At 42.8% G+C, this 18,706-nt stretch overlaps 1 protein-coding gene across 1 annotated transcript in view; it reads left to right on the top strand.

Annotated features, from left to right (window-relative positions):
- The window catches only part of SORCS3 (sortilin related VPS10 domain containing receptor 3), a 677,010-nt gene that overhangs the window by 526,538 nt on the left and 131,766 nt on the right, over nucleotides 1-18,706 (top strand). The window contains exon 8 of the mRNA XM_004611975.2: nucleotides 15,521-15,610. Within this exon, the coding sequence (XP_004612032.2) occupies nucleotides 15,521-15,610 (90 nt within the window). The remainder of the gene's footprint in view (nucleotides 1-15,520; nucleotides 15,611-18,706) is intronic.

Genomic DNA, 18,706 nt, shown 5'->3' with positions numbered 1-18,706 from the left:
TACTCCGAGTATCCCACCCTCACAGCAAAGTCTGGCAAGCTAGCCATGGCGTATTCGATATGCCAAAAACAGGAACAAGTGTCACAATGGAGACGTTACTGGTGCCCGCTTGAGCAAATTGATGAACAATGGGAGGACAGTGCTACAGGACAGTGCTATGTTTGGAGTGAGACATCCCTCACTCTAAGTCCTAGCTTACCCCCCACCCTCCACTCAATTAGTACTTGTGTCCTTGACATCTCTATGTATCAGGCATATTTTTTTGTGAAACTAAAATTGGGTGAATGTGGACTACGCATCCACTGTGTCTACACATCAGTGTGGACAGCACTGATTTCCTTCTCATCCTACTAGGAATGTTTGAATAAGAGGAATTAGCTAGTTTGGTTCTGAGGAGGGAGTTTCTCTTCTAGCTTCTAGCCTATACCCTGCTCACAGTATCAAATCATCCCTTTGATACCCAAATCAAATCTTCATCCCAAGATTTTATTACTGTGTTTCCATAAGGTCTATTAGGCTCATGGTGTACAAAGAAACCAGTGAACTACATAAAAGCACGATCCCTTGGCTCCTGGAGTATCTAATTCAAACTGGGCCCCAAAGTGCTGAATGCATACTTACTAGTTGATTGACAAATGTAAGGCAGAGTAGAACTAAGGCCAGCTTTCATAATGAGATGTCAAAATATGATTGATGTTCAAAGAATAATGTGAATTTGGCCAGGCCTTTAATGAATATGTGAATTGGGTCCTGGGTGGGAAAGAACATCTTGTAATCCGCTTTCCCGTTTCCCACAGGGGATCATGTTCTCTTTTCGGTCCTGGTTTTCCATGTGGTGGTTTCGCCAGCCGCTCAAAGGAGTAATTGATGTGAAATCAGGACCCACTTGTAAAAATCCATGCAATTATCTCCACTTTGTGTTTTTCTGATATTGACTCCGTGAACACAAACTGAAATAGTGTGGCAACATGAAAAGAGCCTGTGGTTTCAAGCCATTCCGGGCATGCTTCTGAGCGTCAGCTTTTAGTTACAAGGTGACCTAAAGTGACTTGTCTGGGCCTCAGGCCCCCTAAATCTATAATGAGGATGTAATTAGACCTTACTCACCAGGTTTTGCTCTGACCAAATGAGATTCAATTTAATAATTAAAACTAATGGCATAGAAAGCTCTCCCAACATTAGTTGTTAAGATGTAGGTGCTGGGTACTAAGACAGGGCTAAAGAGGAACAAGATACATGAGCTATTGTGGAAGCTTTTGACAGAACTGCTTTTATAGCGACCTAGGATGCTTCCACTTTCTAATCATTCTGTTTAGCAGCTGGTACAAAAAGTGCCAAAAGAGGGACATAGAATATGAGGACATATGAGGACCAGAAGTCAAGTGAATTCCAACTGGAACATGGGGTGCTGAGTGGTTGGCTTCATAAAGGAAGCAACTTTTGTAAGCTAGCTAAGTATGAAATTTATCAATGCTGTGATATGGTTCAGGGTGAAACCCGCTGAGGAGCTGATCCTAAATTATCCATTCTTTGTTCAAAAGGCTTGAGAGTAAACATGTGAGCTTCAGTCGGGGTTGCCTAGGGTAGTGGACACTGTCAGGATTTAGAGACCCAAGTTCAGATCCGGGATCTGTCATTTTAGAGCTGAGTGAAGCTGAGTGACCTGATGCATGTCAGCTAATTTATCATTTGAAGAGGGCACCACAGCCTCCTTCCTTTGGTCATGGTGCATGGGAGCAGATAGTCCCTACAAAACGGGGACCTTAACTCTCAGCACTGATCATGCTTTGGCTGGCAGAGGGCAGAAAAGTCAAGGTATGGGAGTACAACGGGAAAGCTTCAAGAGTAATAGTGGAATGTCTCTCAAATTCGTGGTTCTGTTGGGGAGGTGGCAGTGTTTTTCGAGAAATGACTTGACAGCTGGTTCAGATCTATTCACTGCAGTCCTAAAAATTCACTCATCAGCCATGCAAATCCCATGCTAGCAAATTTCTGCAGTCATATCTGGCAGCCCACATGCATCTACAAGAGTCTCTAGAAAATCCTGTGTCACAGAGAAGCATCCTGTTTCTCCAAAAGATTAAAGATTTTGTTTGCCTTACCCATTTAGGGTATTTAAAATATCACCAAATCAATACATAGAATCAGCTCTTTTTATGCAGCTATGTATACCTGTCATTTATCCTGTGCTACCGAATGTCGCTGGGTCATACTCCTATTTTCCTTCTTATACCCATTCTCTCTCTCACCCTTCAATCTGTCAATAGGGTTAGTTTCACTGGAAAATATCAGCCCATGCAATCAATGAAATGAGCCTATCTGGACCATTAGCTTGTCTTCTGCCTTAGTGTGTTTGAGTTAACAGATGAGCATAGACCGGTTCAATCGCAAACAGCACATTCTTTTGCTTAAAGTTCTAGAGACTTATAAGTCTGTAATCTGGTAAGGACAGAGTTCTTGGTCTGTGTCATCTCTCTTGTTGATCTTTCCTCTCTTGGTAGAAGGGGAAAGGGAACTCTTGTGTCTTTTATAGAAGGATTGATTCCATTCAGGAGGCCCCATCCTCAGGCATGACTTGATTACCTCCCCAAGGTTCTATATACAAATGCCACCACATTTGGGATGAGGTTCCAGCATTTTCATTTGGGGGGTCCACAGCATTTAGTGTAGAGCAATTTGTTAGTGAAATTGCTTGTAAAATTTGGGGGTTCCTGAGTTTATGCCATAGGTCTTTCTTACCATCATAATCATAATTATATTCGTAGAACACTTGACAGTTACATGAAAGCATTTTATTATCTTATCCCATTTACTTCTTTGCAAGAGAAGAGTAATTATTATTTGTTCTATTTTTATAGAAAAATAACCTTAAGCTCACAATAAATTGTTACCATGACTAAAAATGTATGTCTGATAAATGGTTTAGCTGAAATAAGAATCACAGATGTTACAGATAACGGGATCTCACACCCCTATTTCCTTCTCTGTTTTGCCACCATTTTGTTGCTTTATGAATTCTTGGGTACTGTCGAAAATAAAAAAGGTTAGTCTCTAACATTGAAGATTTCCTTCAATTAACTGAACTCATAATGATCTTCTGCATGTAGCAAAGAATATGTGATATTTTAAGTGGAAAAGAAAAATCACCTATCTGATGGTGTAGGAAGACTGTATAGATAGACTCCTTATAGTATCTGTTTTAACTCTCTCTTTATTCCATATTCCACAACATTATACTAAATTTATATTCCTTAAGGCATTTTTAATAGAGGAAGTGATTTGGTGAAGGAGATATTATGATAGTATGATTTACTCTTTATCTCACTCTAGACTTCTCATAAGTAGTATTGTATATGTGAAACTTTTGCATCTTGATCTGGGAAAGTCAAACCAGATGGCCTAATTCTTACTTTTTGCCCGCATTTTGATTTTGGACCACTCCCAAAGGCTTAAGGTACTCAAGACTCCTGACTCTGTGCTTAGGATCACTCCTGGAGTTCTCAGGGGATAATATTCATTGTCAGGGATTAAACCAAATGCAAGGCAAGTGCCATACCTCCTGTATTATCTCTTTGGCCCTCTATATCTTACTTTAAAAAATTTATAATTATATTAGTTAGAAATATCTGTATGTTGCCATATTTTATACTTCAGGAAGATAATTGAAATCCCTATGTGTTTTTGTTTTATTTTATCACTAGTATTTTACTTTTCCCTCTAGGGAGGGAGACCTTTGAGAGGAAAACCAGAGAAGAGTATAGCACTGGAATATGTCATGCATGAAAACCTATTAGTAACAATATGGTGAACCACATTTCCTAATTTTTTTAAAGTGCCTATGATACAGGCATGCTGGAAGGTGGGAGGGAAACTGGGAATATTGATAGATGGAAATTCTGGTGATGAGATTGGTGTTGGGATATTTTATGCTTCAAATTTAATTATGAATAACGTTATAAATGATAGTGTCTTAATAAATATTTTATTTAAATTGTTTTTCAGGGTTGGGTCATACCCTGTGGTGGTCAGGGCTTAACTCCCGGCTTTGTATGTAGGGGTCACTACTACAAGCTCAGGTGCCATATTGAGTGCCAGAATAAACACAGATCTGCCATGCAAACATACAAAGCAAGCATCCTATCCGTTGTATTCAGACTCCAAATAAAATTTTTTTAATGTTTTTGTGTTTTATGTTTTATGCTTGATAACCTTTATCCTACGCTTATATATGTTTGTGTGTATATTGCCTTTAGGCTGGAGCGATAGCAGAGCGGGTAGGGCGTTTGCCTTGCACGTGGCTGACTGGGGTTCAATTCCTCCGCCCATCTCGGAGAGCCCAGCAAGCCACTGAGAATATCTTGCCCGCATGGCAGGGCCTGGCAAGCTACTCATGGCATATTCAATATGCCGAAAACAGTAACAACAAGTCTCACAATGGATATGTTATTGGTGCCCGCTCGAGCAAATTGATGAGCAATGGAATGACAGCGATGACAGTGACAGTGACAATGATATATCGATTTAAAAAAAAAACAACAGAACAATTTGGTGGTTTCTGGGATATGATTGTGCCAGAGCTGATATTTTAGGAAAGTATCAGCTATTCTACTATTCTACTTTTCATATCAGGTACAGTGTGCCGCTGTTAGCTATTCCTCATTGGGCACAGATGTGTATGCCTTTGTAGCCAAAGTTTAATATTCAAACACACTATGGCATGAAGGCACTCCTGAAAGCTAGAGGATAGAGAACAATCTCAGAGCACTGTCATGTCTGGTGTTTTAAATAGTGCCTGTTACTCTGTCTTCTGGCAGTGTCTCTTGCCCCCATGCCTGGCTGTCTTCACCAGGGTCCCTTGGAGGGGGTGGATTGAGTTTCCTTTCTCATCCTGAGCAGAGCACCAGCAGCCAAACCCTCTGGAACCCAGCCACAGTCATGCTCAAGGCGCCTCTGTATATGTTCAGACGAGCCTCATGCATGAAGGAACCAGCAGAGGAACCCAGGTGTGCGGGACCCGGGGCTGAGATCTCCAAGCCTGTTCGGATGGGACTGGGCCTCTTCCACCCAGATCCCCCATTTTCCAGTAGCTAGGCAGTCACACCCACAAACTGCCTCTGGCACTGTGTAATTCCATCAGTGGCCAACATCCAGAAATTCTAAAACCAAGCTCCCAGAAGTGCATAGCCGAGACATCTTATAAACTAGTTCTCCCTCTCAGAGAACCTGACAAGCTACTGAGAATTTCCCTGTCTGTATGGAAGAGCTTGGTAAGCTCCCTATGGTATATTCATATGCCAAATACAGTAACAGTGAGGGGTCTCATTCTCCTTACCCTGAGAGAGTCTCTAATGCGGTACCATTGGAAAGGATGAGTAAAGAGGGGCTGCTAAAATATCAGGGCTAGGACAGAGACGTTACTGGGCCCACTCAATCAAATTGAGGATCAATGGTATGATAGTGATAGTGGTGTTTTAAAAAGAAAGTGTACCCACAGCCTTCCTTTATATTCCAAAGCCTTCTTTTACCTCTAAGTCATATAAGTTAAAGCAGTTCAGATCTCTTGCTCTAAAACATTTTGGCTTTAGGGTCTTCATGGGTGGTCTTGCCCAGTAAATAATTCTTGATGTGCACAGCAGAATTTCAGTGCTCTTTCTCTCTCATCTGCACAGGTAGCCCATAGAACTAGTTTAGCATTTTCATGAGTCAGTATACACCACCACCAGGACAGTCTCCACAGGCCTCCAAGGAATTAGACTATGTGTCTGTGTGCCCTGCTGTGTCAGACACAGAGATGTCAGACTCAGCAGGACAGATACTGTGCCTTGAATACTTTCTTGGTGTCAGATGAGTGACTGACAGTATTTTTATATTACTTTTTGTTTTAACCTCATAATAACATTATATATAAGTCTATAACATGTCTATAAGTAATACTAATATTTCTCTTCCAGAGAAGAAATTAAGGCTAAATTATCTATCCAGGGTCACAACACCAGCAAGTGGCAGAAAACAGGACTCATAACACGTGTCTGGGATCACAGCCAATGTGTTATAATGCTTTGGAATTAGAGAAATAGTACTCTTTGAAAATATGTCATCAGAAATGTATCCACTTCAATCCCTTTATGTTTTTTGAAAAAAGGAAGAAAAGGAAACTCAGAGTCAAGCATACTGTTTCTTCTTCGTGTGCTGTGCATGGTTCACACACAGTCTTTGTCCCAAGCTTTTCCAATTCACCACCTTTCTCTGCCTTACTGACATTCTCAGCAGGCAGAGAACAATCCAAGAGGGTTTTTGGTGTGGCTGTTGAAGAGAGGAAGTTTCTTTGTTGGTATTTTTTCTCCAAAGACTGAGTGTGTTAACATCCTTCTTACATATCTCTTGATTTTCTATCCTGCCACATAGTATACATACACACATGCACACACACACACAAAACTCTGCTCTCTAAGAGACAGCATTATGGCTTCAGTGCCAATTATCTTCTTCCAAATCCTTGGCAAAGCTATTTTGTGGCTATTATATTGGGACCCTAATAAAAGATTTTATGTGCAAATCTGTTTCAAAGAAGGTTCAGCCTCAGTGTGGTGCACATGTGTTAGGTAATAGATCTACTCTTCCTAGAAGCAGGCAGATAAAACTGCATATTGCATTAATATCCCAGAGCCTCCAGGACATAAAATGAGCAAATGCCACTTCGACAGACACTAAATTTCACATCAAACTGTCTAGCAGCTGAGATGACTTGCTGATAGGGAATCATGTTTTTCCAAGGGGTGAACCTCAGTTTTGATTCAAACATGTGGTGTGGTACCCGAGAAAAGCAATTTTAGCAAATGAGCTCAGGAACCCATAGAAACCCATGGGACTTTCCTGACACTTTTGGCAACATCCTGATGGGACCCAGACTAGTTATTGATTCCTGTGGCCTGGTAGTAGGCCTGTTTCAGAAATGGGATCTTGGAAAAAATTGTGTAGGTGGGGAGAAAGAGAGGGACCTAACAACATCAAGATTTATTTTAAATATTCTGAATAAAATTAACAAGCAGAGAAATTGGAAAAGTTAATTGTGAATCGTAACAACTCAGCTATTCCCTTTTTTATTTCATTGAGGAAGAGGAAATAATGTAGGTAGAGAGCATGTGAAAACTTACTAACATATGCCTATAAGGGTTATCATTTCTCTTGCCTTGGGCAGATTATTCACATTGTATTGGACCCTGCAAGATCCTCTAACTGGGAAATATTCTGTCATTTCTTACGAATGCTACAGCTCTGTATAAGCTGAATTTATTTCCATTATGTCTGTCTTATTCACAGATTCCAACAGCAATACCATTCACTTCTGTGTAACAATAGGTCATTGATTTCTCAGTGCTAGGAAATTGATATGAACTCTCACCTAGAAAGATCTACTTTGTTGGTGGGCATCTTATCTGGGAAATTGGAATTTGAGTGACATAGGCTTCATTCTCTGCCAACTGGATATATGAAAATTTCACATAGCCTGAAGAACCAGCATATGCTGTGCAGTCAGATGAACTTGGATTCAAATTCTAGCTTACTTGATGGTTTAAATTCCACACATACTTACTGTATATTTTGAATATGTTAAATAACTTCCCTAGACCTCAATTTATTGCCTGAACACAATTTTATAGCGAAGCAGTGGTGAGCACATAATCAATATTCAAGGTAGGTTTTATTATTAATATTTACCTTGTAAGATACAATTAATATAAAGAAAAATGATTGAATAATATCCATCATTATTATGGGTATTATCATTGTCATCCTGTTTTTCATCAATTTACTCAAGTGGGCACCAGTAACATTTCTATACATTCAGCCCTGAGATTTTATTTTATTTTTTTAAATTTTATTTTATTAGTGAATCACCGTGAGACTATGCAGCTGTTAGAAAAGATGAAGTAATAAAATTTGCTTATAGGTGGATCAACATGGAAAGTATCATGTTAAGTGAAATGAGTCAGAAAGAGAGGGACAGACATAGAAAGATTGCACTCATTTGTGGAATATAAAGTAACAGAATGGGAGACTAAACCCAAGAATAGTAGAGATAAGTATCAATAGGAGTACTCCACAGCTTGGAAGCCAATCTCACATACTAGGTGAAGAAGCAGCTCTGATAGAGAAGGGATCACCGAGCAAAGGGTGCTAGGCGGGCCCACTAGGGATGGGAGATACAGGCTGAAAATAGACTATAGGCTGAACAAGATGCCTACTTAATACCTCTGTAGCAAACTACAACACCCAAAAAAGAGAGAGCAAGCAAATGGGAATGCACTGCCACAGAGGCAGGGTAGGGTGAAGGGGACAGGGTGGGGGTGGTGGGAGGGATCCTGGCACCATTGGTGGTGGAAATGGGCACTGGTGGAGGGATGGGCACTCGATCATTGTATGATTGAAATGTAAGCATGAAAACCTGTAAGCCCTGAGATTTTAGAAGCCTCTCCTTACTCGTCTTTCCAATGATTGGAGGCTCTTTCAGGGTCAGGAGGAGGAGACCTATCATTACTATTTTTGGCATAGCAAATACGCCACAGGTAGCTTGACAGGTTCTGTCGTGCTGGCAGGATACTCTCAGTAGCTTGCTGGGCTCTCCGAGAGGTTTTATTTATCTGTTACTGTATTTGGGATATGAATACGCCACGGGGAGCTTGCCAGGCTCTCCTGTGCAGGCAATAGACTCTTGGTTGCTTTTCAGGTTCTCCAAGAGGGAGAGCTAGGCTATTAGATGTTGCATGGCTGCAGTGAGGCCGCGCACTTCTGGGATCTTAGTTTTATAGTCTCTAGATGTTGGCCGTTGATAAGATTACATGGCACCGGGGGAAGTTTGTGGGTGTGACTGCCTAGCTACTGGAAAATGGGGGATCTGAATGGAAGAGGCCCAGTCCTGATCCGAGCAGCGTTGGAGATCTCAGCCCCGGGTCCTGCACGCCTGGGTTCCTCTGCCAGTTCCTTTATGCTTGAGGCTTGTCTGAGCATGTGGAGAGTGGCCTTGACCATGGCTGTGGCTGGGTTCCAGAGGTTTTCAACTGTCAAGGCTCTGCTTGGGGCGGGGAGGGAAATGCAACCTGTCCCCTCTGAGGGGCCCCGGGGAAGACAGCCAGATGGGGGGACAAGAGACTCTGCATTGCTCTCTTCTGGGAGCTTGGTTTTATAGTCTCTGGATATTGGCCGTTTATAGGATTACATGCCGGGGGAAGTTTGTTGGTGTGACTGCCTAGCTACTGGTAAATGGGGGATCTGTGTGGAAGAGGCCCAGTCCTGATCCGAGCAGCCTTGGAGATCTTGGTCTCAGGTCCCGTACACCTGGGTTCCTCTTCCTTCATGTGTGAGGCTCGTCTGCACGTGTGGAGAGTGGCACTGAGCATGGGTATAATAATATGGATATAAGACACAATCTATGATACTCAGAAAATAGGGGATACTTTCTACTTCTCAGATTATGCACAGTCGATGAAGTCTAAGTTCTATCTATAGCAGAAAGAGGTTCAACATGCCTCTAAGTTCCTTGGTTTCATTTTCAGAGTTATATTTTTCTGTCTTCTCTGGGGCTCTGGGGCATGCCACCATCTAGAAGCAAAGGGAAATGAAAAATAAAGGATATATGGTGTTGGGCTTGGCCACAGATAGAGTGGGAGCACATCAGAAGAGACAGATGTGTTTAATGGCCAGTGCTCCTGTCCAAAGGAATCATTTTCACTGGCCAGGAGCCCGATTAAACCTGTAAAATGGAAATCCAGAAAATCAGATTAACGAGCCAGTCATTAGCGAGGAAAAGACCCAGCTAATTCTGTGTTTAGCATGACGAATGGGCCCAGAGCAAATAATTGGATGACATTCATCAAATGTAAAATAAAAGGTGTCACTAAAAGGGAAAGTGGTAATAATCTTTGGGATTTACAATGCCAGCAAATTTGCTTGTAAGGAAGAGAAAGTTCATCAAAATAGATTAATTGCCGCTAAACTTTATTTCTTTCTTGTGTGGTTGCCAACAAGTCACACAAATACTTAGGAAGAGACAGAAAATGTATCAACCTTGTGTCTGGGAGGAGAAGATTCTACTCCCTGGGTGGTTCTCAAGCTTCTACTTGAGATCCAAAGACTGGACATTCTTCTCTACAACCAGGCTTTAGTCATTGAGCAGTGGGGGAATATTTCTGGTGAATTTCTGATCCCAATAATACATTATTCACTTATTCAATAAGTATTGAGCCCTGTTGTGTGTCTGACATTTTGGGCTATGTTCTTTACTAGTGAAAGGGTTGGGCCATAGGATGGATTTTTGCACTTATGGTGATGATCAAAAATGTTGAGCAAGTTTGTTGGCTTTTTTAAGACTCAATTTATTGACATGTAAAGTAAATACTTTAGGTGTGTATGTATGTGTGTGTGTGTGTCAGAGAGAGAGGGAGAGAGATAGAGATATTAAGCCATGACTTTTAATTTAGTTATTGTAGCATTTTATGTAATAATATTTTATTGCATGAGGGGCTGGAGCAATAGCACAGCGGGTAAGGCATTTGCCTTGCACGCGGCCCAACCCGGGTTCAATTCCCAGCATCCCATATAGTCCCCTGAGCACCACCAGGAGTGATTCCTGAGTAATTGAGCCAGGAGTAACCCCTGTGCATAGCTGGGTGTGACCCAAAAACCAAAAAAAAAAAAGATTTTATTGCATGATAGTTATTGCTCTTATTTTTATTACCTCATGTCTTCGCCCTCCCCCCTTTTAAAATTGTATCAACGTGAGATACAATTGCAAAGGTATCATGATAGAGTTTCAGTCATACATGTTCCACACCTTCAACACCTATCTCTCCACCAGTGGACATTTTCCACTACCAATATCTCCCATATCCTCCTGATACCCCTCCCCCAGCCTGTCCCTATGGCAGCCTTTTTTTTCTTCTCTCTCTCTCAACTCTTTTTTCTCTTTCTCTCTCCTTTTGGGTGTTATGGTTTGCGATACATATAAGGAGAGGCTATCACCTCATCTTTTTTAATATGAAGGCTTAATGTTTCAAGATGTGGCGAACATTTTCTGTGAATACAAAGAAACATGCAAAGTAGAGAGATTATAAAAAGTTTAAGATGATCAAATCAGGGCTGAGGGTATGGTTCATTGATGAGGCACATGCCTTGAATGCATGTGACCTGGTTTATATCTATAGTAAGGCAAAACAAAAACAAAAACAAAATGTTGTAAATGAGTTGATACACTGTGTTGTAATTGTGAGATGAGTATGGTGAATGGAATGTTCTTCTTTGTCACAATAGAAGAGCAACACCTTTAGAACCAAACTCACTATATTTAATTTTATCTTATCTTGGATAAGGCTCTCAATTCCTAAGACCATTTTAGGGTCTTTTGAGTATCACCTTATGAGAGCTGCCAAGTCAATCTGTACCATATACCTGTCAATCAGTCACATTTCTGTTGTTGTTATTGTTCTTGTTGTTATTATTGGTTATATATCTTCAGGTCATTTGTCATAATACCACCATTCCAAAAAATCAACCACTTGCCTCTTTAAAACAAGACCTGGAAGGTGTTTGAAAGACTATGTCTACCACAGGAGCCAGAGTTGAATGCATGGTAAAAAATGGAAAGAATGGAGTTGGAAAGTTGAGAGAAGGGAGAGATTACAATAAGTTTGTGGCTCTAAAACTCACTGAGATTTTAGGTATCTTTGGATTTCCTCTGACACTGCATGGGAGGTATGGAAAATTATATAGGCAGTGTTGAAAGAGCCAGCATGCTATTTCTGATAGGAGCCTCAGGGAACCTCTGGGTTTGTTAGGCTTTGTAGAGCCCCTGAATGTTTTGCGTCATTCACTGGTGCCTCTGAAGTGTCACTTCACGGTCTCTTCCTGAATGAACTCTCCCAGGATGTGTGTGTGTGAGCTTGGGAGAAAGATTACGTGCTTATGTGCGGCTATCACAGACAGCTGAGTTGAATGGCCACTTTGGGAGTGAGGTAGGCTGGAAGCATGCTATGACCTGTTAGGGATTACTCTTATCCTTTGTGCTTTGATTAAACATGATTAAGACCTGCCTCCCTGCTTGCCACCACAAGCGCAAGCTCTGATCTGTGGTACTTATAAGAGGCTTGGGAGAATCCTCATCCTGTTCCATGTGGAAGTGAGTCGAGTCTTTTAGGAGAAGCTTCTCTTTGCTAGCTAGGCACTGGACAGTATTTGGGGACAGGACTCCTTTTTGGCTATTTGTTTACTTCCTCGGGTACTTTTGGTGCAATTTGTGTCCCACGAAAAGCTGATTTGAAAGCCTATGATGGGTAACACAGGGATAACACAAGGACTGGTCACACAAGGGACTTGAAAACTTTTCCTCAGAGCTCAAGAACTAGTACAAGAGTTAAGGCACATGCACTGCATGTAGCCAACCCCTCCAGCTCCATGTGCTCCCCCAGGCATTATCAGGTGCAGCCCTGGGCATCCCTGAGCACTGCTGGGGGTTCCCTATAAGTACCTGCTTCCCTAAGCCCAAGCAGACCTGCAGATGGGAATTGTTTGTTTGTTTTATAGGTAGACTTGGACTCCTCCCCCTAGAGATACAGTTAGGGCTGAGGGCTGGTGGCTCAGTACTTAGCCCAGCAGTATAGTGTGTGGAGGGGGAATCTGGGCAAGGGTTCAACTCGAGAACTTGAACTGCCATTTGAGCCATAGTCTCAATTCCTGAAAACATTTTAGTATTATTTAGAGAGGGTAGTTGTACAATATTGTAAATGTATCCAATGCCCCCGAATTATACACACTGAAAGGATTCCCTATTTTTACCATTAATGCTCAGTGAAACTCTTTATCATCATTGGATGCACCAACCAGGAAAAGATCTTATATCAGAAAGGGAGGCAGGCTCCAGGCTAGGTGAAAAGGCGCAGAGACACAGAGCCTGTTTTCAGTTGAGGTAAAAATTCCAGCTCTATGCTACTCCAAGTGTAGTCTCCAGGCCAGCGGCATCGGTGTGATCTGAAAACTTATTAGAAGAGACAAGTCTTGGAGCCCAGCCAGATTGATTGAATCAGAGACTCTGGGGGGTGGGCCCAGCAGCCGGAATTTTAACAAGCTCCCTGGGTGCCTCTGAGGCATGCAGACGCTTCAGGGCTATTAGTCTCAGTGTTGGGCGGGCAGGTATGCTTACCTGTGTTGGTTTTAGAATTAAAAAGAAAAGATTCCATAGAAGCAAATACATAGGACCATGCAAAAACTTACGGCGACGGTTCAGATCCAACATTTTAACCTGCGCCCACGTGGTTGAAATTTCTTTTGAAGAGGAGAGGGGAGAAATAGAACATCTCAGCCACTTATTGATCTTACTAAGTTAACAATCCCCGAGCCAATGTAAAACAATATAGATTTAGAACAGATGTCTTATCGGGGAAGAAAAAAAAAAGTCCTGGAATCAAAGACAAGCAGGCTTCTAATTGGAAAATAAAGATGTAGGTATCGCGCTGAACATCAGGGAACAGACGTGGCTCTTGTTGGTGCCCAGCCTGTGTCTTTCCCCAAGTCTTTCCCAAGGTTCTGTCTTCACGCTGACTCTAACATCTGCTCTACCTGGCAGCTTGTGGTACTGGCTTTGTGGGGCCTCCAATCTGTGCCGAGAAAAAAGGGGGGCACCATGGGAGAGGCCATCTCTCAGAGTGGGGACTGTTGGGTGACTGTCAACAGAGATGTTATACCCTGCCTGCTACCACAGCCGCAATGGACGGGCGCCAGGTTTGGCCCAAAGTGGGAAAACTGGCTTTTCTCCAGCAAGTGCTTGGGCCTTATTGGGAGGGGAGTGTGTGCCTCTTGTAATTGCCTCCACGGTACAGCAGCCTGCTTGCTATTGTTGTCCTGCTATTTTCTCTGAACAGACTATGCATTCTTCTCTTGTGAATATTAATTTCCCCTGAGCTGGGATAACAGGGCTGAGAGCAGCCATCTGCAGTGCTGTGTCATCCTGGTAGGACTTTTCAACAAGCTCAGGCCAGAGGGCCATTCCACAGAGTGGTTTCCAGGTTCCTGTAAGAACTCATCCTTGCCCATGCAAGACGGTGAAAGCAATCCCCCTGCTTTGAAATTGCAGAATTGGAAGTCTGCCCTGGGATTTTTGACTTCCCGATCTGTAGTTCTTTCTCTGATCTTTGATGTCTTTAAGTGAGTAAATTGCTGATGGAAAGAAGCAATAGATGTCTAATCAAAGCATTGTTTTGCAAATATGAAGGAAACTTTTTGTGCTCAGAGCAGAGGAAAATGGGTTTCACATTCTGAGCTTGGAATGAGTACTGGTGGGTGACTTCCCATGGACACCCACCCCTCCTGCTCCCAGCAGCTGCTAGGAATGGGTACCATGTTTGGCGTGGAGAGGAAGGCCTGGTTTTATTCAAGAGTTTTGATCAGATAAGATCCAGGAAAAAAAGTTGTTCTTTGAGAACAGTATGATTATTGCAATAGACTAAAATCCTTCAAAATAAACAAAATGAAGAGCAGATCTGGAGTGATAGTCTGGAGGATTAGGTGTTTGCCTTGCACATGGCAGTCACTGGTTCGGTTCTACACCCTGGAGATAGTCTCCCGGACAGTGCCAGGAGTAATACTTGAACATAGAACCGGAAATAAGTTTGAGCAGGCCCAACCTCCATGGACCCCAAGAAAGACTAAAAAATAAATAAATCATGATTTCAGCCCACTTTAATAGCTCCTCTGTTCTCATTATAAAGTATTTGTTAAAGGGTTGAGTGATAATATAGCTGGCAAGGCATTTACCCTGCATGCGGTCAACCCAGCTTTTATCCCCTGCACCTCATATGGTCCCCCTGAGCACTGTCAGGAGTGATCCTTCGGCAAAAAGCTGTGAGTTGGCTTTCAGCATCACCAAGTATAGCCCCAAGACAAACAAAAAGAAAGTATTTGTTAAATGTGAATTATATACAGAGATAACTCAGTGACCAAAGACAAAGTTCCTGCTTTTAGAGGAAATGTCAGCCAATAGGAAGACAGTTGCCATTGCTCATATTTTGTCTATGCGATGACACTGAAATACCTCCAGTGCTATCGAAGGCTCAAAACTAGCAAGAGATGGTCTCTTAAAGGTTGTCACAGAACCAGAGAGATAGTAGTGGGTAGGGCACTTGCCTTGCATGCAGCCAGCCCAGGTTTGATCCTCACCACTGCATCTGGTCTCCTAAGCATCATCAGGAGTAATCGTAACCACCTATGCAGTTATGTCTGATGCTCTCTGATTTCTTTCTTTTTAAATTTTGGGATCACACCTGTTGGTGCTTCGGGGCTCTCCTGACTTGTCATTTGGGGATTTCTCGTGTCAGGGCTCAGTCAATCCTGAGCATCCCTGGGTTTAGCTCAAATACTAATTAATTTTAAAAATTGTTACAAAATTGGTGGCTGCTGCTGAACACACTTCATGTGTTCCAACTCATGTCAAGATCCTTGACTTTATCTGACCTCTGTGTTTTGCCACTTCCAGGTAACAACTGGAGGAAGAGCCAGCTACTACGTGTCCTATCGAAGAGAGGCCTTCGCTCAGATCAAGTTGCCCAAATATTCACTGCCTAAGGTACTCCTGCCTGCTGTCCAGGGTCCTGCCACAAAGCAGGGGTAAAGAGGCTGCCTTGTGGGGCTGTGGGGAGGCTGACGACTGCCTCGAAGCTGGTTGACACTGGGGCTGGGGATGGCTAGAGAGGGGACAATCTCTACTCTTGTAAACTGATCTCGGGTTCTGTATTCCCCACAGCAGGGTATGTGAACAAGAGTTTTGATTTTCTATGACTGAAATATCCAGTATAACCTTGGGTCATTTCCCAGATTGTAGTGAAATGAACACTAACTTTGGAGTCTTCTCTAAGGGTGCCTCCTTTTTCAAAAACCATATTGCTAGATAGAGTTCTAGGCTCAGAATGACCCAGGCAGGAGAACAGATGTGTGTGTGTGCGTGTGTGTGTGTGTGTGTCTGTATGTGTGTATATGTGTGCATGTTGAAAGTGCTCAGGTGAGTTCTACTGGGTTTCTGCCTCCTCCTGTAGGTTTTAATGCTACATACAAATGCATCCTCCATGCATCTGCTCCTTTTCCCACTCTGAGTAATTAAAAAAGAATCATTTACTGAAATGTTAATATCAAATGATGGCATTTTAACTCCCCTATTGGAAAACCATAAAACTTAACTCTGGGCGTCCTGAACATTGGCCTCTGGGAAGAAATAGATCTTAGACCTCCTTGTGAACAAGGATACTATATAATTGCATCACCTGATGAAACTGCAGAGAGCCAGTCTCAAGTTGGACACATATCAAATGTAATAGAACAAAGACACGGTGTTCCAAGTCACTGCTAGGAAACAGACAATGCAAGACTGAATGGGTGCAGAAGCGGGAGGAATTATATGATGAAAAGGTGGTGAATGTCTGCCCCCAGTTTCTTTTATTTTTACTAGCAACATACAGCTGCTCATGTATGTTGATATGGGTTTGTTTACTCATTTTTTAAAAAATTCATTTATTCATCAACGTACTCTTATTCCCATTTGAGTTGGGACACTGTTTTTGTACTTAGCCATTATAAACTGTGTAGTGTAGTAGAGAGACAGAAATGGTCCATGCATTCATGAACCATTTTATTTTCCTGGCAGAGAATAGAATTGTTGAACACACATAGATATAAAGAATGCCATGGGTATGAAAGTTCAAGGGCCATTCTGGTGTGAAAGCTGGTGCTGACTCACTATCCAGTGAGGACACATTTCCTGGGGGAACTGATGTTTAAACCAATGCAGAGAGACAGGGTGTTCTTCTGCAATGAAAACTCAGAGAAAATACATGAGGAGATTCTATTTCAAAGAGTCTATTGTAGGACTGGAGCAATAGCACAGTGGGTAGGGAATTGCTTTCCACACAGCTGATCCGGATTCAACCCCTGGCCCCCCATATGGTCATTTCCCATATGAGCACTGTCAGGAGAGATCCCTGAGCACAAAGCCAAGAGTAAGCCCTGAGCACTACCAGCAGAGGGTACATTCCAGCAGAGGGCACACACCACTCATCCAATTAAAAGGAAGAGTATTGCTGATTCAGCAGAGTAAGAACAAGAATATGGAAATTGAAAAATAGAGGAGGTCAAGAGATTAAGTGGACTAGGTCCATATTAAATTACCTCAAGGTCATAGGAATCCATTTTTCATTTTCTCTTCCCTCCCTGTCATCAGCTTTTGTCAGCCTAGAGGGGAGGATAGGATTGTGGTTAGAGACGGTACCACCAGACATTGTAAATCCAAACAGGCCAGTGTTAGTTACTCCTGCTCGGAGATGAGGAAGGAGGAATTCACAACCTGTGTGCTCTGAAGGAAAAGAACCTCTCACAGGTCCTGATGGTTTCTTTGGGTTGCCCTAGGGAAAGTGTTTCAGAACTTTCCAAACCATCTCCCCAGTGTGAAGTTATTATTATTATTATTTTTTGTCTGCTTGTGTGCATACTTTATATGTGTTTTACTTTCTTTAGAAAACAAACAGTTTTCGCTCCCCTGGGCAGTGTGGCTGCAGGTGGGGACAAATGAAGCCTTGAATTGATTACAGCCCTGGCACACTCCATTACTGATTCGCACCCCCGTGGCAATATATTGTCACGGGCCATCCGTGCCGCCACTTTTATAGGACTCCATTCAGAGAAGCTTCTCATTAATATGAGGGCCGCTGTGAAAATAGCTGGATGGTTATCGATCCTCTTTATTAGCCAACATTGGCTCAGATTTTTCTCATGAAAACCAAGGAGGCAAGGATGGAGGAGGCAAAGAGGGAGGTGGGGGTCTTGAGTTCTTTCAAATGAAAAGGGCTTTATGGGGCTGGAGCAATAGCACAGCAGGTAGGGCGTTTGCCTTGCACGCCGACGACCCGGGTTCGATTCCCAGCATCCCATAGGGTCCCCTGAGCACTGCCAGGAGTAACTCCTGAGTGCAAAGCCAGGAGGTAACCACTGTGCATTGCCCGGTGTGACCCAAAAAGCAAAACAAAAAAAAGCAAACGGCTTTTAAGCAAGTTGTTCCCATTCTGTATAGTGGCCTGGTAGCCGCTGGGCATCTTCCTTTGAAAACAAAAGCACAGCAAAGTTCCCTGTCATCATTGCCCTCGCACCTCGACTCCCAGCCTGTCTGTTCGGCATCCTGTCTCCTGGGGCCCTCAGTGTCTTTGAAGTGTTTTGCAGAAAATGAAATGAGCCCCATTAATAATGAGCGGTATTATTAGGAGCAGCCACCTTGTGCTGAGCCCTGCACAACCTGGTCCCCGAGCATCTGCTTGGCACGCTCAGTGCAATAGGCATGAAAAACCTGTTCCAGCAGAGGGCACGGAGGCAGATGACACAAAGCAATGGTAGCCCAGGGAAAAGGCCGTGGGGAGCTCTGAGCACAAGTCTTGAACTTTCATTCCAGCTCTGCTACTGATTCAGTCCAGAGCCCGGATCGCCATTGTAAAATGGGATCAGCAGGCTCCTTGGCAAAGTTGGGAGGGTTCCACAAATGGCTTTGTGTCAAGGCTCACGTATAGAAGAAGCGTAAAGAATAATTGTGATTCAGAGGAAACTGATACAGAAGCTACCTACGTGCTTGGGTGGAATTTCGTTTCTCTGGAAGGATCTCGTTCTGCACTGGCCTGGGACTGAGCAC

Source organism: Sorex araneus, chromosome 11 (genome assembly GCF_027595985.1).
Source record: "Sorex araneus isolate mSorAra2 chromosome 11, mSorAra2.pri, whole genome shotgun sequence".
Lineage (NCBI taxonomy): Eukaryota > Metazoa > Chordata > Mammalia > Eulipotyphla > Soricidae > Sorex > Sorex araneus.
The sequence above is the reverse complement of the archived record's forward strand: the minus strand, read 5'-3'. Positions and strand labels throughout refer to the sequence as shown.